A 27,943-nucleotide genomic window follows, 5' to 3' on the forward strand; every position below is an offset into this window, starting at 1 on the left:
CCCACGTATATTTGTATATTATGAGTATAAACTACCAATAATAGTATGCCACCAAGCTAGTAAAGTTAATTTATATATTATATATAACATTAACGTTAATATATTAAACTTTAAAACCGTATTAATACCGTATATCCACGGTTTAATTGTTTAAATAATTACATTTTTTAATATAAAAAAAAAACGGTAATTAAATTTATTAACGGTATTGTTTTATAACGGTATTTTTAAAGTTAAACGTTTTTTTAAATTAACGGTTTTTTTATTATAAATGGTTTTTTTTAATTAACGGTTTTTTTTTTAATTAACGGTTTTTTTTTAATTTTAATACGGTTTAAAAAAGTGTAATAAATAAAATATATATATATATTACCGCGTATTTACTTTAAATTAAAACGTATAATAAATAATTAATTAAATTATTATTAAAATAAATATTATTTTACTTTTAAACATATTATAGTTACGGTTACGGTTACGGTTATAAAATTATTATTTAAATACATTATTATATATAAACGCGTATAATTTATAATTATTTAAATATATAAAATAATAATCGCGATTTTTTTATTTAATTATTTATTAATATTACATTTTTTTAAATTATAAAAAAACCATTTGTTAAAAAAAACCATTTATAAACATATAAATTATTTAAATATTTAATTAAATATATACCATTTAAATAAATATTAATTAAAATATTAAAACATTTAAACATTTAAATAATATTAAAACTTTAAACGGTAAATTTACGGTTTAATTTTTATTTATTATAAAAATACGGTATTTAAACCTTATATTTTAACGTTAATAAAATTACATTTAACACGGTTATGTTTTTATTTTATATATAATTATATAATAATTTATTTTATTTTATTAATATTTAAATAAAAGTTAAATTATGTTTATTTTTAATGTTTTTAATTAAAAACTTTTATTTTAATAACCGTTTATTTAATACTTTAAAAAATGTTTAAAATCGGACTTAATAAATTATATATTCGATTTTATATACCAAGTTAATAAATTATCGGAACTTAATAGCCGTAACCAAATCTCTTTAAGCTAAGCTTTATATTTTAAGTCAATCATGTGTGGGTGTAACACACGAAAAGAGGCTCATATTTAGTCGCCTTTTTTCGCCGCACGACTGCAGTGTATCATTTACTAACCTTTACATATACGGACACGAGGCTGGTGCGGGAGATGGCCAACGCAGCACATCGTGTTCGTGTCATCTGACCTTTTAGAAGATATCTTTGCATGGAAGGTTATATGGTTTATGTACATTCATGTGAAAATAGGATGGTAATCCTTGTTGGGGTATTTGGAGGTTGACTACCTCATGCTCGCTGTGTTATCTGATGTAGATATGGTATACAATGAGAAATACAACTGTGTAGCCAAGTTACTATTAGGAATACTCTCTAATAAATTAATCACTTAATCATCGATTTAGCATTGCGTTTATCTCAGTAGCTCAGACCAGTGTTGGAAAAAAAGTTCGTTTCGTTGTACCCTTTTAGCCACATCACTTTTTGACCAATCACAACCCTAACTTACCTTTCCTCACAATTTTTCTAACACTGGTCTAAGTTAATTTAATCGTTTTTACCCCTAAATAAACACTCATTAAAATAGCATTAATTATTAACGCGTTTAATGTAAATAATAATTGATTATATAATAATTACTAACCTTTTTATTAAGTCTATTGATTAAATTTATGCCTTTTAAGCTTCTCGGGGGTGTTGAAAGTGGCCGCAACACCGGTCGCAACACCGGTTGCAACACGCGTTGCAACGCGGTAGCCGCAACACGCAACAAGATCGTACGGGTATAAAAAAAAGCCGGGAAGGTTTGGGCAATTAAATAGTAGCCTTTAAAGCATTTTATACGTGGTTGCGGGTGTTGCGGGTGTTGCGGGTGTTGTTGTAGTGTTGATGAAAGTGGCCAATATTAGCTGCAATACCGGTCGCAACACCGGTCGCAACGCGCAACACGCAACGAGGCTGTACGAGTATAAAAAAAAGCCGGGAAGGTTTAGGTAATTGAATAATAGCCCCTAAAGCATTTTATACATGGTTGCAGGTATTATGGGTGTTGTTATAGATGTTGTTGTGGTGTTGACTGCGGCTTTTTTGGTAATGTACCAACATTATCTTTTCAACGTCAAGGCCTGCAATATCACAACGCGATACCGTACGGATATGCAAAAAAGATAAAAAGGTAAAAAAAGTAAAATATTAGCCCCGAGTCATAAAAATAGAAGCCATCTTGTACGTTATTATTAAATATTAAGTTATTATAAACATGGTATTTTTGAAAAAGTTGTGCCACTTTTGCGGCCTTGGCGCCCAAATTGACTCAAACCAAAATTCGAAAAATACTTAACTCGTGACCCACAGATACAAACACATGGACCATGCGTTTTGTGGCGTTTGTGGCGTAAGCCAGCGGGCGAAGCCCGCTTTTCGAATTCTGGTTTAAGCTATTGAAATAACATTGCGTATATAAAAAGTATCTTTACTTTTATCTCAGTAAACTTAAACTAAAATTCGTTAAAATCAAGCTTACGCCCAATTGCGCCACAAGCGCCATAAAACGCCTGGTTTGTATTATTATATTTATAAGTTTACAGGTTTAAAAAAGCAATTAAAACATAAGTTTTAATAAATTTTAATTTAAAACAACTCGGGCGTTTTTAACCACGTTAAAACAAATCTTTTTAAAAATTAAACTTTATATTTACAATAATTTAATATTTAATAATAACGTATAAAATAACTTTTATTTTTATAATTTAAAGTTAATATTATGTTTTTTTTACTTTTTTATTTTTTTTTTATATTTATACGACATTACGTTATAATATTATAAACTTTAACGTTTAAAAACACGTAATAATACCAAAAATAATGTATTAATATTTACATCCGTACATTTACATTTACAATTACATTTAAAATACTTTTTATTTTTATAACTTAAAATTTTTAATTTAATTATTTAAGTTTTTTAATTATTTTATATATTTATATAACATTACGTTATAATGTTATAAACTTTAACGTAATATATTTTTAAAAACGTTATAACCGGTGTTATAACCGGTGTTATAACCGGTGTTACGATTAATATAAATTATTTTTAACATTTAAAAATATTTAAAACGCGTATATTTATTAATAATAAAGTTAATAAATGTTTTAAATTAATTAAAATTTATTTTTAACGCGTTAATATTATTATTTTTAATATTATTTTTAATATTAAATAATTTAATATAATAAAAATTGCTTAAGTTATTTTAAATTAAAAATGTAAAATTTATAAAAAAAATAAATTAAAAATGTAATTGGTTAAAAAAAGGTATAACAAGAAAAGTATAACGAAATTTACGTTATTAATTTAAGTTTATTAAAATAACTTTACTCGTAATTGTTTCCGGTTAATTAATTATATTAATATATTAATTTTTATAATTTATTATTAATTGCGTTACTTGTTTACGCAAACGTTTACGGGAAATGTTTAAATAACTTTAAAAATGTTTTTTACGCCACATATAAGTTTGGTTTTTAATTGGTTAACCATATTTTAACGCACGTTTAATAAATTTTTTATAAAATTAATTAAATAATTTTATTATTACGTAAAAAATATAATAATTAATTTATTTTAATAAATTTAAACCATAAATTTAATATTATTTATAAAATTATATTTTTTTTAATTACATTATTTTTTAACCAATTAAAACTTAAAACAACTTTTTAAAATAACATTAAATTTATAATTTAAAATAACTTTAAAATTTTATATATTAAAAATATACGTTTAATATTTTAAAAAAATAATATTAATAATAACATTAATAATATTATTAAAATAATAATATTAACATACGTTTATAATAAATAATAATTAATTATATAATCGTATTAATTTTATCATTAAATTTATCGATTAAATTTACGCGTTTTAAGTCTTTTAAAATGTTAAAAATGGTAATAACAATCGTAACACCGGTCGTAACACCGGTCGTAACGCGTTAACCGTAACGCGTAACAATAGCCGTAACAAACGTTAAAACTTAATATAAATATATAAAAAAAGTTAAAAGTTTAAAAAATAATATTATTAACTTTAAATTATTAAAAAAAAAAAAGGATTTTATATTACGTAATTATAAAATATTAAATTATTATATTTAAATATTTTATATAAAATTTAATATTAAATAATTAAAACGTTAAAGATTTTTAAACGTTAAAATTTAATATATAAAAATGTAATGTTATATAAATATATAAAAAAGTTAAAAAAATAAATTAAATATATTATTAATTATTAGTAAATACATACGTATGGTAAAACAATAAATAAAGTAATTAAAATAATAATAATATTAAAATTAATATATTAAAAATGTTTAAAAAAAAGAAATTATTTATAAAACCATATTAAAAGTATAACTTATTTATATACGTATGTTTTTCTTTTATTATAAAAAAATAACTTTTTTTTTAATTATTATATAATTATTATTTATTTTATTTTCTTTTTATAATTAATTAATTATAAATTTTCCCGTTAATTAATTTATTTTATTATTTTGTAATTTTTTTTTTTACTTATTTTTTTAATTTTAAATTAATTTAATTATTTTTTATTAATATTTACATAATTTTATTTAACAAAACTTTCGTCATTACATTGGTTAAATTATATTTGTTATAAATTTAACAAATATTATTAATTTTTTAATTTTTATACAATTATTATAAAGCCATAAAATTAATTATTAACTTTTTTTTATTAATGTTATTTATTTAAATAAAATATTAATATAATAAAAAAAAGTCGGTATATAAAATAAAAAAAACTTTAAAAAAAACTTATTTAATTAAAAATTATATTAATTATATTATAAATAATATAACTTACGTTAAACCTTTATACCATGCCATAAATTTTGTTTATAAATATGTTATAAATAATTTATTTATATTTGGTAAATAATTAATAAACGATATTATTTATAATACATATTTTATTATTATAATTTATAAGTTTTTTATTATTAAATATAATAATATAATTAATTTAAAAATTTATATTTTGGTTATTAATAAACGATTTATTTATAAAAACGTATAATTATAAATTTTATAAATTTAATTTAATAAAATTAAAATTTTGGTTTTTATATTTCATTTATTATTTAATTTACGCGTTTAATACTTTTATTTCTTTTAAACCAAATTTTACGTATTATATTGTTATAAAATAGTTAAAAACTGTTTTAAATTAATAAATGGATATAATATAAACGTTTTTTATTTATTATTTTATATAATGTTTTATTATATTAAATATTTTTAAATTTAATAGTTTTAATTTTTTAATTTAACTTTTTTAAATGGTAATAATCGTTTTTTTATAAATTATAATACATAATTTATTAAAGTTTTTAATTGTTTCCGGTTTTAATATTTTTTATGGTTTTATTTTAATATTTGCTTTTATAAAAGCTTTATTTTCTTTAATTAAAAAAATTATAATATTAATGTTTAATATATTATTTATTTAAAAACTTATAACGTTAAATGGTTAGTTAAAATTTACAATTAATAAATATAAGTTAAAAGTTAATAAAATTATGTTTAATTTTTTTTAATAATATTTAAAATAAGTTTTAAACTAATATATGTTTAATTTTATTAGTTTATATAAAAGTTTAATTATTTATAATAATGTTTTTTTAAGGTATTTTATTTTTAATTTTAAAAAAAAATATATATATATTATCTTTTATATAAAAGTTTTAAATTATATATATGTTATAATAATATTTTAAATTATTACTTTTATATTTTGTTGTTTTAAAATAAATGTTAATGTAAATATTAAACGTTAATTAATATATTAAATTATAAAAGTGTATATTATAATAAACTTTTTATTAAAATTTTTATATTTTTATATTATAAATTAAAACTTTTTATATAATGTTAACGTATTTTTACTTTTAATTTTTTAAATTATATAAAATTTAAAAATGGTTACGTTTTAATAAATTATTTTATTATATATTTTAAACTGTAAAATATTATTAATAAATAAAATATTTAGTTTTTTTATATTAAAAGTTTTATATAACTTTTTTAAAGTAATTATTTTTTTATTTAATTTTAATTTTAAAATAAAAGTATAATTATTTTTCTTTTTTATGTTAATATATATTACGTTTATAAAAAATATATTTAAATTTTTATCAAAAACGACTTTATAATTAGCCAAGTTAAATTGTGGTAATAATAATAATAATTCGATTTTAAAATTTATTTTTAATTATATATATAATTTAACGTATATATTATAAAACGTAAAAATATTTCTTAACGTATTTAAAACGATTGTTATGTTTTTATTTATAATTATAATAATTTTATATAGTTTTTTTTATTTATTTTTTTTTTAGTAAATTAATATATTATTATTAATTGGCAATGATATAAATAACGTCTTTAACATATTAAATTTGTTTTATATATTTAAAACGTTATAAATGGTTTTTTATACTTTAAATTTTTTTATTTTAATTATAATTTTTTATATTATTTAAATTTTTTATAATTATAATAACATAAAAAGTAAATTTATATTAATTTTAAAGTAAACGTTAAATATTAATAATATAAATATAAAATTATTAAGATTTGTTATATTATTAATAGTTTTAATTGTTATTTAAAAACGGGTTTTTTTCGATTTTTATATTTTTTTAAAAATAATTTTATATATTTTTTAAATTAAACCATGGTATTTTTTAATTTTGTTAATAAATTAATATGTTTTAATTAATATTTGATTATAAATAATGTTTATAAAATAAGTTTTATTGTAAAATTTAACATTGTTAAAATTAATGTTTATATTATGGTTAATAATATTAAATAAATTAAAGTAAATATTAATTTAATATTGTTTTAATATTTTTTAAGTTTTTTTTGTAAAAATGTTATGTATAAATTAAGTTGTTTAAAATTTTATTATTATGTTAATTACGTAAAAGATTGGTTTTTTATTTAAATATATAATATTAATAATTATTTTATAATTAAAATTTATATTAAAGTATTTTAAATTAAATTTAAAACGTTATAATGTTTTATTTTTAATTTAATAATAATGGTAAAATTTATTGATTTTTTTAAGGTTTTTAAGGTTTATTTTATATTTTGTTTTATTAAAAAAATTATAAAGTTTATTAATAAATAAATAATTAAAGTGTATATATAAACGGCGTAATTTTATTTTTGTAAAATAAGTGGTATTATTAAGTTAAAATTATGGATATTTTTATTTTTATATAATTTAAATTATTATACCATTTTTATTAATTAATTGGTTAATGATATTATTAAAGTATACTTTTAAACGGTTTATGTTTTTAATAAAAAAAAAAAATAAAGTATTAGTTTTTATTATATAAAAGTTTATTTTATTAAATAAAGTATTAATAATTATAATTTTTAATAATTTAATAAATAAATCGTTTTTAAAGTATATATTTATTTTATTAATGCGGTTTATGTTTAAATTGTTATAATATTTTAAGTTTTTATTAATAAAAGTTTAATATTATTTTTTATTTGTTATTAATATATATGTTATTTTTATATTTAATATAATTTTTTAAAATATATTTTTTATATATTAATTAAAAATAAAAATGGTGTTAATGTTAAGTTTTTTATTATGTTTTTTATTAAATAATAGTTATAAATTAAATTAATGTTAAAATAATTGGTTATAAAAATAAATTGTAATTATATATTGTTTATTTAAATTTTTTTTTTTTTAATAAATTTTTTAAATTTTTTTAAATTAAGTTTATTGATATTTTTATAATTGGTTAAAAATGTTAAATAGTTTTTTTTTATTTAATTTTTTTTGGTTTTTTATTATATTTTGGCTTTTTTACGTTTTTTTTTCGGGTGTTTAATAAACTAGTATTTTTTTTTTTTATATATTTAATAATAATGTTTTTAATGTTTAATTAATTTTTAATAAAAATTATATTTGTTTTTTTTATTATTATAATGGTATTTATAATTGATATAATATTAATTAATGTTATATTTGTTATTATTATTGTTTTTATTGTTAATATTAACTATATATTAACGCGTTTTTTTAAAGTTTTTAAAAATACCGATTAATATTTAAAGTTTATTTACTAAATTTTTAAATTAATATAATGGAATAAATAAAATATGTTATAATTATAAGATATTACGGTATGTTTTATAAATAGTTGTAATAAATTATTGTTTTTTTTTAAAGGTTAGTTTAAAAGTGCGTTAATATAATAATAATTTATCGAATATAATTTTTAATATTTTTAAGTTTAATTTACCTTTATTTTTTTTTTTAATTTTAATGTTAAAAAAAGTAATGGCTGTTTAATTTTAATAATATTATATTTTATTTTGTTTTATATTAAAGTGTTATTTTATGGTTAAATATATGTTTGTAAAATATTAATGTTAAAATATATTATAAAAAAAGTAAATTATTATTTTTTTTTTAAAAATGGTGGAAAATACGGTATAAAATTAAATTTATTAAATTTTTATTATATAATATACGTTTAAAAAAAATCGGAATTTATTTTTTAAAATGTTATATGTTTTATTTATATAATTGTTTTTATTATTTTAAGTTTTTTTAAAATAGTTTATAATAATTAAAAGGTATATTTTGTTAAAGATTTATGTTAAAAAAACGTTGTAATAAATTTAATTGTTTTGGTTAATAATAAATATAAAGGTTTATTTTAATAAGTTATTTACTGGTAAAAGTAATGGAGTTATTTAAAAAAAAAAACCGTAGCTTTTTATTAATTAATTTTTTCCATTTAATTTAATGTTTAATAAAATTGTTAATGTTATATATAAATTATTTGGTAACGGTTTAAAGGGTTTATATGTATTTTTTAGGATTAATTAGTTAAGTTATTTTTTTTATATTAAATTATTATTATGTTTAAAGTTATATTTTAAGTTATATTTTTATTAATTTATATTTAAAAAAGTATAAAAGTAAACGTTGTTTAAAATGGTTTAAAAAGGTGTAATTGTCTTTTATAAAATTAAAAAAAGGGAAAAATTAATTAATATTTAAAGGTTATTTTAATTATTTTGTTAAAAAAAAAAAAGGAAAAGTTTGGTAAAGTTTAAGCGTTTATTAAAAAAAAAGGTTATGTAATAAGTTTTTATGGTTAAATAAATGGTAAAATATAAAATATTAATAATAAATTGTTAAAAGTAAAAAAATAAAGTAATATTATTTATAAAGTAAATAATGTATATTATAAATGGGATAATAATATTCCGGTAAAAGTAATGGATAAAAATAAGTTTTATTTTACGTATGTTATTATATGTATTAACGTTTATAAGTTAAAAATTGTTAATTGTTATTATTGTAACGTAATATACGTATGCGTAAATATTTATGCGTTAAAGTAAATTAATTTTTTTTCGGTATTATATACCGATATTTTTTATATTAATGTATTAAGTTACTTTTTTATGGCAGTTTTTAATTTATTAAAATTTTATATTAATGATTTATTTAATATTATAAAATTAATAAATGCTTTTAAATAATTAACATTATATTTTTTTATATAAATGTTTTTTTATATTAACGCGTTTTATAATGTTAATTATAATTGTTTTAATATAATTTTAAAATTATTTATTATAAAACTTTTAAAATATTTTTAATATTTATCTATTATTTTTTTAATTATATAAATATGTAATTTATTTTTATTAATAATTTTAAAATTTATTAATATTATTAATATTTAAATTATTTTTTATTTAAAAATAATTATTTAAAGGTTAATTAATTTTTATTTTATAATTATATAATTAAATTATTATATAAAAAATATATATTAATCGGAAATAAAAAATAATAAATTTTTTAATTTGTTTATGTTTTTTATTTTAATTAAATTGGTTATTGTGGCGTAAGTTTATACTTACGTTAAATTTTTTAATTATAATATTATAAAATATATAAATTATATAAAAAATAAAAATACGGAAAATAATAAGTTTAAATTATAATATAATAATAAAAATTTAAAAAGGTTATGTAATTATATAAAGTAATAATTTATTATAAATAAAACGAAATATTTTAATAAAAAATTAAATGTTATTATTATATATATTATTATGATAAAGTTTTCCGGATTATTGTAATAATAATTTTTTTAACTTTATTAATTTATATTATTATTATTTAATAATATTAATTAATATTAATAAATATATACGTATAATAAAATAATAAATAAAGTAATTAAAATAATAATGGTATTAAAATTAATATATTAAAAATGTTTAAAAAAAAGAAATTATTTATAAAATTATGTTAAAAATATGGTTTATTTATATGTGTATGTTTTTTTTTTATTATAAAAAAATGACTTTCTTTTTAATCATTATGTAATTATTATTAACTTTAAATTATTAAAATTAAAATTATTTTATATGTTATTATAATATATTAAATTATTATAAATATAATATTTAATTTTTTTATTATTAATAAAACTGTTAAAAACTTTTATAACGTTATGTAATTTTAAATTAAATATTTTTAAATGTTTTATCCGTGATTTATAAATATAAACACACGGATTACGCGTTACGTAACGCAAGTAAATATAACCCGTTTTAAAAATATTTAATTTAAAGTTATTTAAAATAATAATTAATATCGTTAAATAAAACTTGTTTTATATAACATTTTTATTTTATTTATATGTGTTTTAAATTTTATACGATAAAATAATAAAAAAAAAAGTCGTTAATTATAAAGCGATTTTAAAAATTTAATTAATTAAAAAAATTATAATAATATTAATAAAATATATAAAAGTTAATTATATAACATAAATATAATTAATTAATTTATTTATATTTTTAAAATATTAATTAAATATAATAAAATATTTTTTAAACTTTAAATATTTATATGTTTAATAAATACTTTATGTTTAATTTATTTAAAAAATTTACCATTAATTTTAATTAAACATATTTTTATAAATTTATTTTATCGTGTTTTATTAACATTTAAAAACATAAAAATAAAATTAAAATTAAAATAATAATCGTATAATTATTTTAACAATAATAACATAAACTATTCGCTTTATACTTAAATAAAAGTATAAAATAAAAACAATTAAAGCATAATTTTTTTGCAAATTTAAAAGTTCAAGTTTTAAACATGTCTCTATGTAATGGCGGGGCATTTGCCAATCAGAGCGCGGGGCTTTATGTATTCGGTACGAAGTACATGTACTTGGATAACTTTAGTACAAATAAAAGTAAAATAATAAAATAAAAGTACAAGTTCGACACGCGAAACAAAAATTCATCAAGCCAAAAACTTGCAACATTTTTGTAACTTCACTGCAAAATCCTCAAAATGGCGGATGGACAACTTGTTGAGGATAACAAGGCTACTACAGTCGCAAGTAGCCTAGGCGAGTCTCTGAAGCACGATGCTAATGGCAGTGCACATACCGAGACTGATGGTCCCGCGTCTAAGAGACAAAAGCTTGATCATGAAGAGACAAAACAGGAAGACCGGCAAACTCAGTCGAAGGACAGAACCCGAGGTGTTGCGCCCGTGAAAGCTGAGTAAGTTTAAGACCCGTTCGCATCTCTACTCGGAGTTAACAAAATTTGCTAGATATCTTATCTCTGCTGAGGCTCAAGCTAAGGTCGTGGATGATGATGCAGCAGAAGCTGGTATCGCCACAAATGATTCTGTCAATGGCAAACCTGATCCTCGGGACGGCCATGGTAAGAAGGGAAAGAACAGGAAAAAGCAAGGCGGTCAAAATCAGAACCGCAATTTTGGCAACCACGAAGATGCATTCCGCCTATGCAACAGCATTACCTACTCCGACGAATTCTCACCTAAACCGTGTAAATTTGGCGAAAGGTGTAACTTATCTCACGACCTACGCAAGTATCTCAAGGAGGGTCGACGTGAGGACCTCGATACTCTCGATGGCAAATGCCCTGTTTTTGAGAAGTATGGTAGGTGTACCGCCGGATGGAAGTGCCGTTTCGTGAAGAGCCACTCTAAGGAAGTCGAGCGAGAAGACGGACGAAAAGAGCTTATACTTCTCCGGAATAGTGATGCTATGGAAACTGACGAAGACCCCGATCAACGACCGGGCGTGGTCAACGTCGTATCTACCGATACTAAGTGGGATCTGGCCAGAAGAAAGGTCAAGTTCGAAAAGTCTGAGCCGTATATAAAATGGCTAGAAAAGGATACTGAGCTTATGAGACAAGTACACAATCAAGCCAAAAAGCAAGAGGGTGACGGTACAAATGCTGATATCAGGGAAGAGCTCCGGGCTCAATTCGTGGACCCGCCCCTTAAGCCATCCGAGAAGAGGAAGATTTACTTCGGGAAGGAAACTCCGGTATTAGCCCCCCTAACTACGCAGGGAAATCTACCCTTCCGACGGCTATGCGTCGAATTAGGAGCTCAGATTACATATTCGGAAATGGCCATGGGAATGCCCCTCGTACAAGGACAGAAGGGCGAATGGGCACTTATGAAGGCCCATGAGTCGGAAACTGTATCCCCACGATTTACACCTAAGCCGGGCGCAATCGTAGAGGATTACGACAATACGAAAGACCTCAAATTCGGAGCCCAGATCTCGGGTAATCAACCTTGGGTGGCAATGAAAGCAACTGAGGCCTTGACCCAATTTCTTCCTCACCTTCGAGTGGTAGATTTGAACTGCGGATGTCCCATCGACATGGTATACGAGTCAGGTGCTGGCTCTGGACTTCTTGACACGCCTAGCAAGCTGGAGAAGATGGTTCGAGGTATGAATGTCGTCTCTGGAGAAGTGCCTATTACAGCAAAGCTACGAACAGGGGTACGGGACGGGAAGCCGACAGCAGACAGGTTAATCGAAAGGCTTGCCTTTGGGGGTCCGGACACACGGGACAGACTTGGAGCACCCGGGTGCGCGGCCATTACATTGCACGGACGAAGCAGACAGCAGCGATATACGAAAAGTGCGAACTGGTCTTACATCGCCGAATGTACTAGCCTAGTTAAGTCATACAAAGCTAAGAAGGATGAGATAACGGACACGGCCAAAGAAGCGGATGAGAGCACTCAGGCAAACACGGCCGGCGGTAAAGTCTACTTTATCGGCAATGGGGACTGTTATTCACATGTGGACTACTTCGAGCATATTGACAAGGCCAAAGTTGATACTGTCATGATTGCGCGAGGCGCTATGGTCAAACCGTGGTTATTCGAGGAGATCGAGAAGGGTCAATATCTGGATAAGTCTGCGTCCGAGCGACTGGGCTATATAGAGAAGTTTGTCCGTTACGGACTGGAAGCATGGGGATCCGACGAGCTGGGTCTGGGCTTCACGAGGCGGTTCTTACTTGAGTGGTTGAGCTTCACGTACCGATACGTGCCCATTGGGGTCTTGGAATATCTTCCCCCTAGCCTCAACGACAGGCCACCGCTTTACAAGGGACGGAACGAGCTCGAGACTCTTCTAGCAAGTGACAACTACAAGGACTGGATCAAGATCAGGTACGTCTCGATTTTCCTTCCTATTTTCTGTCTTTTACTATATCGAGTATACTAACATAAAATGCAGCGAGATGTTCCTAGGCCCTGCTCATCCGGGTTTCAAATTTCAGCCCAAGCATAAGTCTAACAGCTACGAGATTCAGGCGGAAGGATAAAGTCTAGTTTATCTTGATGGGTTATGTATTGACTCATTCGGTTGCAATCAAAGCCCTAAGCTCAGATGATATTCCTATTTCCAAGCAGTTTTGCTAGCAGATAGATACCTGTGTATCACAACCAATACAATGGAGTAATTTGCTACATTTGGTATGAACTGTGGCGCAGAACACGCGGCCCTCGGCCTTCCATCGTAACAGGCCAGATCGCATTTGCTTCTGCATGGTACAGCAGTTAGGCGGCAGCAGACCTACACGTTTCAATAGAGAATGAATAAACCCATTCGGAATATTTCTTGATGTATGGCTGAAATGACATTGCAAGTATACCAGTATTTGTGACGTATGATTCAAGCGGATTGTGGTAAAATGATACGGATGTTGTCTGACGGCTTTAAATAATGTGCTTAGGTAAAAGCAGCGTTAGGTAGGTACCTACCTTAGGTAGATTTGCTGTGTAACTGCAACGTCATTTGTTCCTCAGTAAGAGCTGACGTAGTTGACTTCCAAGCTTTAATACTACATAATTGAACCTACCTACTAGGGTACCTGCCACTTTCAGCCCCACCACTCACCACCTAAACCAGCTCAGCAGCAGCAGCCAACAGCCAGCCAGCAGCTATCACTCGGTAACAACTTCTCGTGAGACAAGGCCACCTTTCGACCTTTTTCACCAATTTTCCCTCATTTTCCCTTAAGACTCATTTATAACCCAAAAGCTTCATTGCAACTTAAGACAGGAATCTCTACCTGATCTTCGTCTTTGATACGTCGACAATTACCACCATCTGCATATATCGACAACTACGTCAATTTCTCCCCTTGACAACGCACAAACATTTGGGCATTGCTGCACTAAGTAACACTACACACACACACACACACACACACACACAAAATAATTTCCTTCCCGACGCTTCCACGAGCTGTTCGCCCAAGATGACGCTCTATTACTCGCTTGTATGTTCCGCATCCGCAATCTTCCTTTGAAGCATTCTCGAACAAGAGTCTATCGAATGCTGCTAGCTGTTGTGGCCCACGATGAATGTATTCGACTTGCTAATTTTGGACAACCAGGTCTTCGTGCTCCTCGTAGCGGAGATGTCCCTCTTCATGCTACTCGTCGTCCCCATGCCATTCACCTTCCGACGGAAGATGTTTACGTACGTCGAAAATGAATATTCTCTCCCGTCTAAATAATTTGTAGCGTTTGCTAACCGTGTGTTACGAACTACTACAGCTTCCTTTCCGAAAACCCCGTCGTTGCTAAATTACAGTATTGGCTGAAAATTACCTTCGTTTTTATTCTTATCCTCTTCCTAGACAGCGTTAACCGCGTCTACCGCGTGCAACTCGAGCTTGCCGCTGCCACCGACACAGCGAAGGGCACTGCGTAAGCTTCCCCTCCCCCCACTAACTCTCCCGCTCTCCCATAACCTTATACTAACCACCCCCCTAACAGAGCGGTGATGGGCCACGAACGTCTCGAAGTTCAAGCCCGCAAGTTCTACAGCCAGCGGAACATGTACCTGTGCGGTTTCACCCTGTTCCTATCGCTGATCCTGAACCGGACATACACGATGATCCTAGAGGTTCTCCGGCTCGAGGAGAAGGTTAAGCAGTACGAGGGCACGGACCGCAAGACCAAGGAGAGCGAGAAGCTGGCCGAGGCCGGTAAGCCCGGCGAAATCGCCCGCCTCCGTACCGAGATTGAGAAGCGCGACCGCGATATCGAGACCCTCAAGAAGCAGGCCGAGGGCTTGTCCAGGGAGTACCACGACCTCTGCGAGAAGTATGGCGAGACCCTACCTCCCGCTGGCACCCGCAAGGACAAATAAGCTTTCGATGCGTTGCTGTGATGCCGCGGGTCTAGTGCTGGAGCTGTAAAACACTATCTGAGGTGAATTGAGAAGTGTGTGGATGTGTGGATGTAGGGTAGATGGCATATGAGTTCCGAATTTCTTTACCAACGTCCGAAGCGAACATCTCCGTTCCGCTTCCGAGGCTCACTGGCGTATCGGGAGAAACTACGGGTCAAGGGAAATATTTGCATCCTCGGTTGGACCCGGACTGGTCCGACCAGATTGTTTTACTATATGAGAAACATGGCTTTGACTACGTGTGGATGGCCTGGTTATTCTACTCGGCGGCTGTACGCTATATTAGAGGATGCTGCTCCGATGAATAGGAAAAATCTGGTTTTCCACCGCATCAGTCTGCAAGATGATTTTATGCGTGACAAAGAGGACTATTGTGTGATTTGATATGGCATAGGGGTATGCCTATTATATTGGTTTGAAGTGCTAATATTCCTATCTATATTACTCTAAACGAGTTTAGAAGGTATGGACATGCTTTCTTGCAACTGACTACAATGAATAACGCTGCGAACAACGAAAGAAAAGCTAATGAAGAGAGAGATATGTCCTGTCTATAAGTCAACGGCGTATCCCGCTATACATAGAAATATGTCCTTAGCACCCCGCTTAAAGAAGTGGTTAGCAGGAAGAGGATGATACCGTAAGTATAACTCATAATTCCTGACAGTTGTTGGTTATTGAAAGTCTAGTAATCCCAAGTAGTGACGGTAAAGTCCCAGTTTATCACAAGCAGTTAAGTCTCGCTCTGTATAATACCTTACTCTAATAGACAACGACCGATTTAATAGTAATTATCGGCCTAGCGTCTGGTTATCTACATGGTAATAGTTTTCACAACTCAAAAGGCCTATGTTATGTATACCATTAGGATAGTTAAATCCATTAAATTCATAATATCTATTCCTCGTCTTGCTAAATTAGCAGTATGGCATAACATAGCATATAAGTTTCCGGCCACTTCAATAAATGATGTTGGCACCAAAAGCACCCATAACATAAACGAGGCCAGACAGGTCAGGTACGCAGGTAGCTGTTTTTATCGAGCAACCTGCTTCTTTCTTCTCTCTTTTTTATCTCTCGGTCTCAGTCTCAGTCTCAGTCTCTCTCTCCAGTATAATGCCTCCAAGCGCCGCGCCGCATAGTCATCTGGCTTCGTCATCCGTGAGGAGTAAAAAGGGGGTATCTTTAAAGCGAGGGCAAAAAAGCGAAAAAACAACAAGACATTAATAAGTGAAATGAATAGAACCTCCAACCCCCCAGCCCTTATCCGCGTTAAGATTCGTGATGCAAGATGTGAAACATATCTTTCCCGTTCAAATTATATAGTAGAAACGAAAGACGGGGGAGGGGATAGCCTGCTCTCTATGATTGGTTCATCTCATGTTGCCTCCTTAGACCGTGATGTTTATGGTCCTACGCCCTTCGGCTTCCTCAGCCTGGAAACCGAACACGAGCTTGAATAAGTCTCGCAAAAACCCGTATTGACTCGAGCGGTGCGTCATCCATTCCACGCTCTTGGCTACGTCGGCCGCCGAGACACGTTTCCCACGCGGCGGTAACGCTGTAGCTTGTCGAAAGGGGGAATCGCCTACTACTAGGTTCTTGTAACTCTGTAAGAGCGCCGTGTGGCTTGGCAACGAGCCGAAGGATCCGCTCGGCAATGATTTCACGAAGGATTGCAACGATGCTGCACTATTGTGATGGTGTCCGTCCGGCCCGCTGCTCTCTCGTGAGAAACCAACATTTAACGCCGCCTTCAGGATAAGTACCTTTATGCGTGTGATGTTAGGATCCTCGTTCGTCGTCGCTGTTGTGGCTGTGCTGGACGTCCTTTGGCTGCTCTGTGAGTAGCTCGAGAAATTTGAGGCGCTGCTAGACCACCTTCCGCCCCTATTACTTTCTGTTCCTAGTACTAAGATGTTCGGTACTTGCGGTGATTCGGTATCGGGAGAGACCGGTGTGTCCTCGAACTCGGTCACGGGAGTCTCGGGCACAGGTGGTGGTTTCCGTATTGCCTTTCCTCCTTGGGATGAGTGGTTCTTGAGGCTACCTGTCTTCGAGCGGTTCGAAGCTCTGCTCTCTCGTCCATCTACCATCTCGGCTATCTCCCGTTCTCGGTTAAATGAGAAAAAGTTTGCCTGACTAGGACGTGGTGTCCCCCTGTCAGGTCGAATCTGCGTCCATCCTTCCCTAAATATGTCGCAGAGCTCCCAACAAGCTTGGACCGCAGAACCAAGAAGCTCTCCGTCCGGCATTCTTCTATCCCTCTTGCTCTGTCGTAAGCTAAATAGCATCTCTGCAAGAGACCAGCAGGCGGAAAGGAGCGAGTCTGTCTCCTCGCCCAACTCACCGCGCTGCTTCATGAGTCGATGGCATAGCGTGATATAGAAGTCTAAAGTCCGCTCTCGGAAAGCCTCCGGAAGAGTTCGGTTGTCCTGCGCGCTGTATAGACTGGATCATTGTTAGTATAGCCACTTCAAAACATCGTAGAATTGGTAAACCAACTGGTTATTGAGTTCGAAGCTCACGCGTAAAACTGAATCTGACACCTCGTCCCCGCGTTGCCGTATATCGAAGAGAGCCTGACAGAAATCCCGACACAAGTCTAAGTTTTGACGGACGTTAGAAGACTCATCAACTTCATCTCGGCTGTTGTACAACCGCTGGCATAGTTTCCAGCAGCATTTCCAGGCTCTTTCATGACCATCAGGAGTTCCTGATGAACTGAATACTCTTTCCCGATGATGAGTGCTAAGACTTGCCAAGGTATTGCATAAGGTCCAACACTCTTGCAGGGCCGATTTTAAAGACTTGATCTCTACGTCCTCGCTGCCCTGCTCCTGGACGTGTGTGGCGTACTCCTCATCATCGTAGCTTTCTAGATCAGGTTCAGCATCTGTCTCTGGCTCCTTAGATTCTGGAATTACTAGCGAGCCGTTAGCTACAACACCGAAATAATCAGAAGAGCGGCTGTGCTAACATTCGAGGCTACTAGCACTGCTGGACCTGACTCTTGATGACTCGCTCATTATTTCCCGGAGATCTTGAGCCCTGGGTGTTGCACTATCAATACTATATCTGACAGGTTTGACGTCTGTCGATAGAGGGGGTGGTGTTGGTAGGCCAGTAGTTTTGGACTATAGGCATTAGTTTTCACCTTGACCATCTTCGGAGGACATTACCTTTGGGGCTTGTCTACTAGCAGGTAGGAATGCAGAATCCTCGGTTTTTGAAGAGATAGGAGACCTAGGTGATGTCCTCTCTGTCGATTCTGAGTACTTTGGCGAGTTGTCGGCAGTTTTCTACAATGTCACTTAGTATAATCTAAGCAAGATAGATCCCGGATTCTCGACTCACCCAACTCCGAAAGCTTTCTGGGGCGTGTATGACTGATATCGCCTCTTCGTTTGTTGTCTGCCGTACTTGATCGGCAATGTTCGTCCTAAGCATAAGCAGCTAGCTTAAAGTCAGCATTAATTCAGGTGCTTTCCCATCTTCAAGCCACCAACCTGAGGCTGCTGATCAGGGTTCGCTGTGGAGGATTGGGATCGAACCTCGTCAGATGCTTCGTCGTCTATTTCTGTTACCTCAGTCCCGACAGACGTGACTGGAGAAGGGCCGACAATATCGCTCGGGCTCATAAGATAATGATTGGCGGAAGATGGCCGGGCAAGAGCAGATGACGGTCGGAGGGAACCGGACTCTACAGAGCTAGTAGACCTGATTCATGTGAGCGTAAATCCCCGACGGCGACGTTTAGAATAAGTTAACGACGGACATTGGACGAAACTGCGAATGAGGAGCCGTAGACGACTCTGACGAAGATATAGACATCTCCATGTGTGGTGAGAAAGTAGATATTATACTTCCGGTTGATGTTCTCAACGGAGCTTCGAGAGCCATGGCTGGCTTGGCAATGCTGGGATGTGCTGGCCGCGGTGTAGGTCCGGCAGCGTTAAAAAGAAAAACTGCACTTGATAGCAGCTTTCTCTAAAATGTATTGCGAATGTATTGCGGCTGAGAAGGCCGTGGTGCGCTTATGATCCACGCGGCGACGGATATGTATACCACGTATAGCGGTCGCGTAATGGGTCTGATCTGGGTCCTTCAATGGCCAGAGACCCGGAGAACACAAGTTGACGTAGAGCTTGATGAACCAGGGGATATGAACAGTCCACGAAAAAGCGACAGAATTTGGATCAATCGTAGGCCTTAACGCTACCGGGGACTAAGCCGATCGACTTATGCGACACTCAAACTAAGGACCAACAGCTTGGTCGCTTCTAACAAAGGAAGATCCGTAGAAGTACGGGACAGGGGTGGAAGATGAGATGTACGTATGGGTTTTCGAGACGACAGAGTTCGACGTAACTGGACAGATTGAACGTGGTGGACTAGGTCGATTCAATTGCTGGTCTGAGGGAGGAGGGGCTATGAAGGACATCAGCATGAGATTTGTCGAGGGAGCTCCACTGCGACCTAAAGGACGTGGAGCGCATCCGCATACCCTAGGGCTCCTTCGAGGCTGAATTAGATATGAGGACCGAGATGATGATGTTGGGGAAAGATACCGATGAGGGGGAAATCCTGATTTCGCTGTTCTACTGCCTAAGTAGGTAACTTCTGGTGGTACGGAGGCTCTTCGCTTGTCTTATGGATGATGCTTCGGGCAGAGTTCGACGGCTTACTCTGGTTCTTACTCTGGTTCTTACTCTGGTTTGGCGGCCACCTTTGCGCTGTCCGGTTCCCAGCCTGCAGATGCGCGTCTTAAACTCTTTTGCACCTCGAGTGCAGCTTTTCAACCAGTAGGGAGATAGCAAGGGAGGGAGTCGGATGGTGGGCTGCAGGGGGGAGCGAGACAGGGGTTTCGGCGCTTAAGCCACGGATGGATCGCTTCAAATCAACGAGTCAAAATCAACGAGTCACAGAAGGGCACCGCGATCTCTAGCACCCTAGTCCAAGACTCGGAGAATGAGCTATTAGCCCACTTCATCCCAGCATGTCGGGGTAAAAGTGCACAAGGCGCAAAAGAACACGACAAGCCCCAGACTGACCGTTGTAGTTCGCGATGATGTACCTAGCCAATAAATTGGCGACATGATAGCGTAGACCGAGCGTAATAGGCTCCATATTGCTTTTTTCCCTCGCTTCCCTCGGCTTGTATCACGACAGTTGAATCCGTTGCTAATACGTTGCGTAACCGGTGTGGTTTGGTATGGCTTAAGGCGATATGAATACACCGTAACATAGGTATATTTGCCTATGTGTGAAACGGATAAAACTAGTCGGTACACCCAAAGACAACTGGACCTGGTACGAGAGACGGTGAGCTCGTCTATCGCCCAGCCAGATGTCAAAGCTATCTTGATATACCTAATCACAAGGCTGCCCAATATGCTGCAGCATAATACATACATGTCGTATGTACTAAGGCACTAATAAATGCGTGAAAAAAGGCCGGTGCGAAAAGTTGCGAGTATTTCATGCATCATAAGAACCAATCCTTGGACAAAACCCGGTATGATAGTGTTCCCGAAGATCTGGTACCGCGTCTTTTATTAGCTCGAACTGGGTCTACCCATGTGGGCCGAGAAGGATTATTGGTGTATGAGCGTCGAGAGGGTGTGTGCACCTTGCTGTTAGGCTGGGCCGATCACGTATTGCGGGCCTCGACACTGCATACATAGTACACATCCGTACTTCGTACAGGCCATGGTGCTTCTCGAATGGCCATCAAAGCCGTGTTAGGCTCGGCATCCCGAATCCTCCGGCATCACTGCATCGAAGAGGACAGAAACACGACTGATATGGAAAGCGATGCTAGCTAGGATCTTTAGACTCGTTTTGATGTCACCGCCGGAGCCGACGACAAATGCGCAAAAGTGTAAAGGTGCTAGCAGCTAGCTTCCCTGACTGCTGCCTTGCCCTACAAGCCGAGCTGTTGGGGGCCAGAATTTCTATACGGCCGTTGACCATGTGTTGCTTCTCAGGTGAGCGGCCATTGATACTACTATAGAGTGCGATACTATAGAATGCAATGATGGGGCCAATTCGCTGGCCAGCTGTTCTTATCGGGCTGAAGCTGACGAATCTGATTTTTCCTGGTTCCGTTTGTGTTACCATGAGAAAAGTTGTAGGTTACAAGACCGTTGAAAGGTGTTGGAAGTCCCGGACCATTGTCCGCTAGGTTAGGTACCTAAGGTATACCGTACCTCTCGAACTGCTGCTGGATCTTTCCCTAACCCTAGTTTATTTTTTAGTGTCGCTTGGGGTATCTGTCTATAATTCTATTGGCTGGTCTTAAAGTTCGCCAATGGCAATTACGTAAGGCAAAGGAACGTTTAGGTACCTAGGCATATGCTGTTACCTAGTTTCGTACCTACATAGGTAGGTGACATGCATACATATGTATAAGAGGTATTCAGATACATAATAGTTAACGTATACCAATTAATGGGCCCAATTCGTAGCAAATTAGGTATTCTAGGCACTTCTATACCCTTGAGGACGATAACTAATTGCAATGCCCAGTCTCTTGGAACATCGAATCGCCATATTTCTTAGGAGATACGTTTGTGTCTCCCTTGCATCTATTTCATGTAGCTATGGTACGTATCGTAGCATATAAGATCCACACTCGCTTGTCCATTGGGGGCTTCTTCCAGAACGTGGTGTTAGTCGTGCGTGCATAGGCGCCGTGATACCAACCTGCATATCGTTTGCTGCATGGAAAGCTGGGAGCTCCCTGCCATTTCAATCCTATTTTTTTATATTTTTTTTACCCTCGTTGACAATTAAGGCAGACCTTGCTTAATAATTGTCGGAGGAATTACCTAAGTATATTAATTCAAGGAGCAACGTTGAATTCGTTTTTACATAAGACTAACCAGATATTATTATCAATTGTCATATAACTTACCTAAGGTAGCCAATAAGATATATATTATAAGATGGAACATATAGAAATATAGTACCCGGATAAGTATCCTTTGCCGTGTAAGATGTTGGAACAAAGTGCATCAATTAGCGTCGAAAGGGCATGTTTGCTTTTTAGCAATGAATCGATACGTAAACATGCGGTCACCAAGAAGGATTTGACGCCGGTTAGGGGATATGAGTCCAGCTCAAGTTCAATGTGTAGCGCTTGCGGCTGTTTTGGCGGCGCCACTTGTGAAAGCCAACGTGGCACTATCCCCTAGGATGATCAGTCATGACATGACAGGCGAAAACAATAGCCCATTTTAAAGCAAGGCACCGATCGAGTCCTTTTTCCCGGTGGAGAGATGCAGAAGAGCGGATTCGGTTCGTGATGACTATTTGTGGCTCGAAGCCTTGAGACAAACAAGAAAAGATAAACATCGTAGGATGTTAGCTAGGGTTGAAAATTAGTTTAGAAGCAGATTAGAAATATAGCCGCGGCTAACATGCATGGCGTTCTTCTTCGCGGCTATTCAGCATATGCTAACTCGAGGCCATATGGATAGGCCTTTCGCGTATAATGACGAAGCGGTCTGGCTTGCTTCAGCCTCAAGGCGGATTTATATATCAGCACGGACATCTCCAATACCCAAAGCAGATAAATTCACATTGCAGTCTGTCTAAACTGTCGTGACGCCACTTAAGCAGTCTCGATACGCCATCCTGGAACTGCCAGCCCAACGCCATAGAATGCAATCTTTGTGCCAATTATCTCGATCATCAAAACTATTAACCTTCATCCATACCAATACGATCGGAGCTCATCTCTGCTGTAGTTGGATCTTCTTGTCGTTTCGTCCGTCAGGGGTATACCTTACGTACATGTTAGAACATTGCTCTCAAAGATCTCACTTGACTCTAAATATGCTTGGTCTTACTTTAGTAACTTCTCGATGAGGTCAACGTGGGTCATGACCATTCGGCGACAGCAGTATCGCTTCAAACCTAGCGAGTCCATGGCATCGCTTTGAGAACTGGTTAGTACAAAGTGTGAATATAAAGAGTAAGCGCAACGAACCCATCCTGGACGCCTTCATCGATGAGCTTGAGATATCGCTCCCAGAGGTCTCCCGTCACCTATTTATCCTTCAGTCAACACAAAGCAAGTCTAGCTGGAGAATAACAAATGCTTACCTTCCCGCAGGAAAAGCATCGAATAGGAATAATCATCTTGTCGAATAGAAATATGCGTCTCGTAGAATATCGTGAATATCGCTGTTGGGATCGTTCTGTAGAAGTCGTAGCTAAAAGCGCGATGTGTAGTTGACCGTCGCGAAAAAAAGAGCGTGGTGTGGCCAATGACTGTGAAAGAAACCTCGAAGTTTGCGAAAGAGAAGTTGAATTGAATGGAAATTTGTTATCGATAAATGAATGCCAAGCAATCTATTTTACATATGTAGATCATGCCACTTAAATCACTAGTTCCACCAAAACTCTCTTATCGGATCACCTTATCGCGTTGTCCCGCAAAAAAATCTCGTGAACTTTTTGTTGCTTTTGGTTTGTCAATTTTGGCGACGCTTAAAAGCTGCCTTTTAATAAGCTGCAGCATTTGCTTTCAAAATGGCCCCCATAGCAATCAATGAAGTAAGCGAAATTTGCGCCAGAAAGAAGCTTTTATAATCTTGCTAACCTACAGCTTTTATTTCTTAGGATCTTAGTGCAAACAAACGCAAAAGGGATGTAGACGAGCACGGCAAAAGGAAACGACCGAAGCGAGACTCACAGAACGCCATAGCGGGTAAAGGAAAAGGCTCAGCAATACTGTCCAAAGAAACCGGCAATATGACAAGCACAATCTTGAAGTCTGAAGGCTTTGTTGTCAAATTAGAGAAGAGGCGGCACCGGACAGAAGAAGAGAAACATGGAGATCACTTGTCGACCTGGAAGGTTTCAAAGCCAATGGGCGGCCGAATTATGGATGTGGACCCTATATTGACGGAAGATGAGAAGTAAGCGCTGAATAGAGCCTGCCCGGGGAGCTACGGGTAGGATTGCGAGGCTAGGAGCTAACATGGATATCAGGCACTTGATACTTGCATACAACACCTCCATCCAGGTATACTCGACAGCGGATTCTCTTCTAATACGCAAGATCCAGCTGGAAGAGCTCGATGTGGAGAATATACCGGGACAGATCATGTCTATTTGCATATCTCCAAGCTCGCCGAATCTTATATGGGTTGCTTCGTCTGATGGTCATGTCTGGTTGATTGATTGGACGAACGGCCAAGGTTCCGAGACCTTATTCAAGCTACAATGTAGCTTTCTATCTGATATGTCTGTCGAACATATCAAGTTTGGCACGGAGTTCAGGGATGTGCCGTTAGTTGCTATCGAACATAAGAAGAAATGGCGGATCGTCGCCTGTGATGTGCGCCGATCCAAGTTCAAAAGCTCCAACTCGCTCTTAACGCAGGCCATGCCTATTTCAAATCTGCGTTCTGTTCGAAACGGATACGCTTTAATAGCATCAGCAGATCGTAACATTCTCCTTGGTACACTTAAGACCTCATCAATCCAGCACGTCAGCGAGCTCGAATACGAGTTCTTCACCCTTGACTGTAGCGACGAGATTGTATGCTTAGACGTACGAGCAACGGACCGTGTACATCTCAATCGAAAGACGCAAGTGGAAGCTGGTAATGAACCCGTAGTAGAAATCGTCGTAGGCTGTGCTCGTGGAGCTGTGTTCTTCTACAACGATATCTTACCTCAAATCCGTCGGTTACATAGCTCCAAGGGGCACAGAGGCTCCCTTCAACCCCGCAAGTATCACTGGCATCGCAAGGCTGTTCATACAATCAAATGGTCACGAGATGGTATGAAGCTTTTCCTCATTCTCAAATATTGATAATGGATCTCTAACTCAGTTTGTAGGTCATTATATCATTTCCGGAGGGTCCGAATCGACACTGGTATTATGGCAGCTAGACACGCAGAAGATGGATTTCCTACCCCATCTCTCTGCAACAATCGAGAATATCGTCGTTTCGAAGCGTGGCTCTGCATACGTTCTCCATTTAGATGATAATTCGGTCATCGTTTTATCGACAGCAGAAATGAAGCCGACAACATACATATCTGGAATTCAGACACCCATTTCCCCACAGCCGCTTTCCAAGGATGACCTAGTCAGAAGAATAGGCCAGTATACTCCCGACCGATTATTAAAGACGCCGGCAGCAGTCAGTCCAGTGGATTCCTCGCGGATTCATTTTTGTGTGGGGAACGGGCAACGATTAAGCCACTCTGGGAGCGGCCCCTCTACTCCTTTGATACAAACAGTAGATCTCACTACCTTGCAAGGTATCTCAAAGCAAGCCCTGACAAGAACAAACCCGACAGATGTGAATACGACAGCTAAAGGATATGCCATAACGGAACCTCGGGTCACCGGCATGGCATATTCAGCAGATGGGAAGTGGCTTGCCACTACTGACGAGTGGCAGCCGCCTTCGCGGGATATCAACTCTCTAGAAGGATCCCCTGCCGAAAGGCGTGAGGTCTACCTCAAGTTCTGGGCCGCCTCTTCGGAAGACCAGAGTCTGGAGCTCGTGTCTCGTATCAATGCACCTCATTACACAGGTCGAAGCGAACCTATTTACGGCCTGGCCGCGGATCCGCATGCGCATCGTTTCGCTACTATCGGTGAAGATGGAGTTGTTAGGTTGTGGGAACCAACAATCAGGCAACGCGACGGAGTACTAGTCAAGGGCAAACTAGGACGCCAGCTACATAGCTGGGGGTGTTCCCGAACTATATATCTTCAGGAAAACGAGGAACCGGTCGATCCAGATGCAATAGCTACCAGCAGTTCCATACGAGGCTCGGGTGCAATTTCTTTCTCCGAAGATGGGTCTACCATAGTCTGTGCTATTGGAACCGTCCACGGCTCGGCGATCCACGTCATCGATACAGAGTCTGGCAAGATTCGGAATTCGATTGATGGATTAATAATCGGGGAAATCCGCGATGTCAAGATCCTGTCTTCATCCTTAATTGTACTCTCAGATCGTCTTATAGTGTATGATTTGGTCTCCGACGAGCTACTGTACGGCGTTCAACTGAGGACAAACGAAGATTCATTCAGCCCAAGCGCAGCTATCTTGACGCATATGGCAGTTGACCAGAAGACTTCGACATTTGCGGTGGCTGTTTCACGGGGCAAGCCAGGTTCGCCCTTCCTCGCTTCCGAGCTGGCAGTGTTCTCTCCAGACCGAAGCGAGCCGGAGATAATTCACAGGTTCCCATACCCTATCACGTCAGTCGTTGCCTCGGTTGGGTCTAGTGGCTACCTTGTTCTAGACTCTGCCGCCCAGTTATGGTCAGTCAGAAGCGAAGGCATGGATACCAAATCCCTTGCCTTTGCCCAGCCACTAGTTGATCTCAAACTTGACCAAGTGAACACCGAGGAGCCTCGTGAAGATAGGCCTTCTTTGGCATTACTTTCTGGACAAGATGATGAGCCAGCAAGCGGGGACGAAATGGATGTCGATATGCCGGATGCCACGGCCGACGGGGACGGGGACGGTGACGAGGCTTATTCGGCTGTTATTCCACCACAAAAACTCTCAGAACTATTCGATACTGCGCCGGCGTTCGCGATGCCACCGATCGAGGACATGTTTTACCAGGTTACAAAGCTATTCTCGTCGAACTCGGCTGTTTCAGCATCATGAGTGTTGTCCGTCGAAAACTAAGATAGCAATTTAGAGACACACGCGACTTATAGTATCGATACTATTGGTTCTTCCATCAGTACTTTGTGGACAGGGCTCAATATCTAAGGAGATAGTTGCAGATACCATTGTTCTAGGAGCTTGTTAAGCACCGCCTCCAATTATTTGGAGAGGGAGAGGGAAGGGTTCAGAAGCCAAAGTTGAAGCTTGAGGGGTTAAGGACACCTATGAGGTACTTGGAGGCTTTACCGTTTTTGAGTTTCGTACCAAGATAGCCTTAGACGTCTCATACCAGTGAGTCTTTAGCTACTCGCTAAGACTCCTTGGACCTGGGAGTTGATCGAGCTGAGTTAGATGCGCTTTAGCGCATCTCGTGTGTGCATTTATTAGTGAAGACTTGTTTTCACCCCTGTCACATATGACAGGTCACAGAGGATACTAAAAACCAAGTAAATACCAAAGTTACCTCCTACTTTAATTGCAATATATAATACTCTTTGTTGCCACATTAGTCCTTGAGATCCTACAGCATAACGAGACGTGTTCC

At 34.4% G+C, this 27,943-nt stretch overlaps 5 protein-coding genes across 5 annotated transcripts; 3 read left to right on the forward strand and 2 right to left on the reverse strand.

The window, feature by feature from the left end:
- Nucleotides 1–11,437: 11,437 nt before the first annotated feature.
- F4817DRAFT_329314 (FMN-linked oxidoreductase) lies at nucleotides 11,438–14,242 on the forward strand. Its single transcript, XM_049302259.1, has 3 exons — nucleotides 11,438–11,753; nucleotides 11,806–13,701; nucleotides 13,769–14,242. The coding sequence occupies exons 1-3, from the start codon at nucleotides 11,539–11,541 to the stop codon at nucleotides 13,854–13,856; spliced, it is 2,199 nt and encodes a 732-aa protein (XP_049161707.1). The 5' UTR covers nucleotides 11,438–11,538; the 3' UTR covers nucleotides 13,857–14,242.
- A 140-nt stretch (nucleotides 14,243–14,382) lies between these two features.
- Nucleotides 14,383–15,694, forward strand: F4817DRAFT_369403 (B-cell receptor-associated 31-like protein; the record flags this gene model as incomplete). Its single annotated transcript, XM_049307343.1, has 3 exons — nucleotides 14,383–15,019; nucleotides 15,097–15,249; nucleotides 15,319–15,694. Exons 1-3 carry the CDS (start codon nucleotides 14,898–14,900, stop codon nucleotides 15,692–15,694), a joined length of 651 nt encoding a protein of 216 aa, XP_049161708.1. The 5' UTR covers nucleotides 14,383–14,897.
- A 744-nt stretch (nucleotides 15,695–16,438) lies between these two features.
- On the reverse strand, nucleotides 16,439–19,639 carry F4817DRAFT_369405 (uncharacterized protein; the record flags this gene model as incomplete). Its single annotated transcript, XM_049307344.1, has 7 exons — nucleotides 16,439–18,187; nucleotides 18,242–18,662; nucleotides 18,717–18,873; nucleotides 18,919–19,038; nucleotides 19,094–19,192; nucleotides 19,246–19,456; nucleotides 19,515–19,639. The coding sequence occupies 7 exons, from the start codon at nucleotides 19,637–19,639 to the stop codon at nucleotides 17,128–17,130; spliced, it is 2,193 nt and encodes a 730-aa protein (XP_049161709.1). The 3' UTR covers nucleotides 16,439–17,127.
- Nucleotides 19,640–22,923: 3,284 nt separating this feature from the next.
- On the reverse strand, nucleotides 22,924–24,028 carry F4817DRAFT_329328 (DNA-directed RNA polymerases I/II/III subunit 10). Its single transcript, XM_049302260.1, has 4 exons — nucleotides 23,849–24,028; nucleotides 23,733–23,791; nucleotides 23,593–23,679; nucleotides 22,924–23,527 (listed from the first exon to the last, which is right to left on the reverse strand). The coding sequence occupies exons 1-4, from the start codon at nucleotides 23,882–23,884 to the stop codon at nucleotides 23,476–23,478; spliced, it is 234 nt and encodes a 77-aa protein (XP_049161710.1). The 5' UTR covers nucleotides 23,885–24,028; the 3' UTR covers nucleotides 22,924–23,475.
- Nucleotides 24,029–24,154: 126 nt separating this feature from the next.
- On the forward strand, nucleotides 24,155–27,907 carry F4817DRAFT_329330 (WD40 repeat-like protein). Its single transcript, XM_049302261.1, has 4 exons — nucleotides 24,155–24,301; nucleotides 24,354–24,666; nucleotides 24,740–25,536; nucleotides 25,595–27,907. The coding sequence occupies exons 2-4, from the start codon at nucleotides 24,500–24,502 to the stop codon at nucleotides 27,394–27,396; spliced, it is 2,766 nt and encodes a 921-aa protein (XP_049161711.1). The 5' UTR covers nucleotides 24,155–24,301; nucleotides 24,354–24,499; the 3' UTR covers nucleotides 27,397–27,907.
- Nucleotides 27,908–27,943: the final 36 nt, after the last annotated feature.

This window comes from Daldinia loculata (assembly GCF_022478755.1).
Source record: "Daldinia loculata strain CBS 113971 unplaced genomic scaffold F4817scaffold_9, whole genome shotgun sequence".
In the NCBI taxonomy this organism is placed as follows: Eukaryota; Fungi; Ascomycota; class Sordariomycetes; order Xylariales; family Hypoxylaceae; genus Daldinia; species Daldinia loculata.

Coding starts and splice junctions, on each gene's coding strand:
- F4817DRAFT_329314 (XM_049302259.1), top strand. CDS start 11,539: ATGGCGGATGGACAACTTGTTGAGGATAACAAGGCTACTACAGTCGCA. Junction 11,754..11,805: donor GTTGCGCCCGTGAAAGCTGA/GTAAGTTTAAGA, acceptor AAAATTTGCTAG/ATATCTTATCTCTGCTGAGG. Junction 13,702..13,768: donor AAGGACTGGATCAAGATCAG/GTACGTCTCGAT, acceptor CATAAAATGCAG/CGAGATGTTCCTAGGCCCTG.
- F4817DRAFT_329328 (XM_049302260.1), bottom strand. CDS start 23,884: ATGATTATTCCTATTCGATGCTTTTCCTGCGGGAAG. Junction 23,680..23,732: donor GATGAAGGCGTCCAGGATGG/GTTCGTTGCGCT, acceptor CAGTTCTCAAAG/CGATGCCATGGACTCGCTAG. Junction 23,528..23,592: donor CTCATCGAGAAGTTACTAAA/GTAAGACCAAGC, acceptor CATGTACGTAAG/GTATACCCCTGACGGACGAA.
- F4817DRAFT_329330 (XM_049302261.1), top strand. CDS start 24,500: ATGACAAGCACAATCTTGAAGTCTGAAGGCTTTGTTGTCAAATTAGAG. Junction 24,667..24,739: donor ATATTGACGGAAGATGAGAA/GTAAGCGCTGAA, acceptor CATGGATATCAG/GCACTTGATACTTGCATACA. Junction 25,537..25,594: donor AATCAAATGGTCACGAGATG/GTATGAAGCTTT, acceptor CTCAGTTTGTAG/GTCATTATATCATTTCCGGA.